General features: G+C 23.8%; 1 protein-coding gene across 1 annotated transcript; it reads right to left on the bottom strand.

The window, feature by feature from the left end:
- Positions 1–129: 129 nt before the first annotated feature.
- PCYB_004740 (CYIR protein) lies at positions 130–530 on the bottom strand (the record flags this gene model as incomplete). Its single annotated transcript, XM_004227895.1, has 2 exons — positions 130–402; positions 495–530. 2 exons carry the CDS (start codon positions 528–530, stop codon positions 130–132), a joined length of 309 nt encoding a protein of 102 aa, XP_004227943.1.
- Between the last annotated feature and the right edge of the window lie 1,388 nt (positions 531–1,918).

The following is a 1,918-nucleotide window of genomic DNA, read 5'->3' as shown; positions in this document are numbered from 1 at the left end:
CGCTCAAAAAAGGAAGAAACAAAATATGGAGGAATGATTAAATCAAGAAATACAAAATTTGAAAAGCTAAACTAATATATCTCCTAAAAATAAAGGGAAAAGAAATCATAATATGTACATAAGCAATTTCTACAGATTTATAGTATGTATTTCACTTATGTGTTCATTTAACCAAAAACGTATGTAATTGCAGTAATTATTACGTTCTGAATCATCCGATTGACTTAACATATCTAAATGACATACTAGTTTAATGCAAAGGACTTTGACTTCTCTAAGTTTGAAACTTAGATTATTATCGATTCGATTACAATGTTGATCGAAATCAGAAGTTTCACCAAGTTCTGAAAAGAATTCTTCTTCCTGAATTTTATGCAATGCTACAGCTTTTGCAGCTTCTTCCTGATAAGAATCATGAAGCGTTTAACAGATTAGAATCAAAGGTATGGTTCACATAATAGAAATTTTCTTTTGCTTCAAGTCCATATTCTTACGTAATGAATAATGTACAAATAAAGACTAATATCCATATATACAGAGTTTTCACAGGAAATGTCGTCATTTTTTTTGACATTATTTGAATTCAATAAAACGTATTATATTTTTAAACTATACACGTTAATATAAAATAGGTACTATATATATACATCCATCGATAAATATTTACGACGACATTTTCATTATTCGCCGAACTTAAAAAAGCGTTCACATTTTGCCACTCAATTTAAAGCTTATTATGGTAGAAAATGCTATTGTATTATTTATAATAAAGCATAATACCACTATTAAATATCATAAATGTAGAAAAAAATACAGGAGTTTAAGGTTTCAAACTAAATATAAACAATATTGTAAATCCTAAAACATTTAATTCACTTATGTATTATATAATTATTTTGACAATAAGTAAAAGAAGTTATATAAAACATATATTTAAAAATATTTATTTTAGGTTTTCTACGAATTCGCAAATGTTCTTTAATGAAAATTACAATGATTGTCGTTAAAAAAGATTTTGTTATGACAGAAATATGGTTATTTCTGTGAAATCAATTTATAACATTAATATGATGTGTTTTTATTTTCTATTAGTGATTGAGAAGAAAAAAAAAATCCTAAAAATTCATTCTTATATTTATAGTTTTTATAAATATATTTTTTTTTGTTAGGTAATAGACTATGTTATACAAATATTCCATAAATAATATATATTTATCTATTTTTTTAGGCTAAACTTAATGCCATCTTATTTAATTCTTTTTATGCCCTACATAAATATACTAGTTTCTACAATAATTAATATAACTATCAAGTTCACATGACTATTAAGAGTAGGAGCTCTGATATAACATGCAAAATATGTACAATCGTAAAGTATAATATGAGTATAACACATTATAACAACTATAAATCTTCACTCATAATAGATAAAATAACGTTTTTTTTTTGGAGCGATCCACGAAAATTATGTTATAATAATACACTTTTTTGTTAAAAAGTACAAAATAATTTACAAAATATTCTTAAATCAGCATTAAACCTTTTTATTCGGTACAAGGTGTGTAAAAAATCTTTTTACGTCTTTGCATAAGAAAATGACTGATCGTACTTTCATATAAAACGCTTTATTAAAGCACGTATTGTGTAACATTAAAGACTTGTGTAATGTGCGGAAAAAACCATAACATTGTAAACTACATATATACCTATATGTAATCAACATATCATAGATATGCTTTAAATATAAACCCTAAACATTTACATATAATAACGTACTTTTATATATATATATTTATTATATTATATACTAAAAGACGCCTCAACCAAGCATTTCCTACACTTAATTTTATTTTGATTATTATTTTAATATGAAAAAAATTATTTAACCAAATAAACGTTAAAATAATATATACTTATG

The sequence above is a fragment of the Plasmodium cynomolgi genome, assembly GCF_000321355.1.
Source record: "Plasmodium cynomolgi strain B DNA, scaffold: 0569, whole genome shotgun sequence".
Classification (NCBI taxonomy): domain Eukaryota; phylum Apicomplexa; class Aconoidasida; order Haemosporida; family Plasmodiidae; genus Plasmodium; species Plasmodium cynomolgi.
The sequence above is the reverse complement of the archived record's forward strand: the minus strand, read 5'-3'. Positions and strand labels throughout refer to the sequence as shown.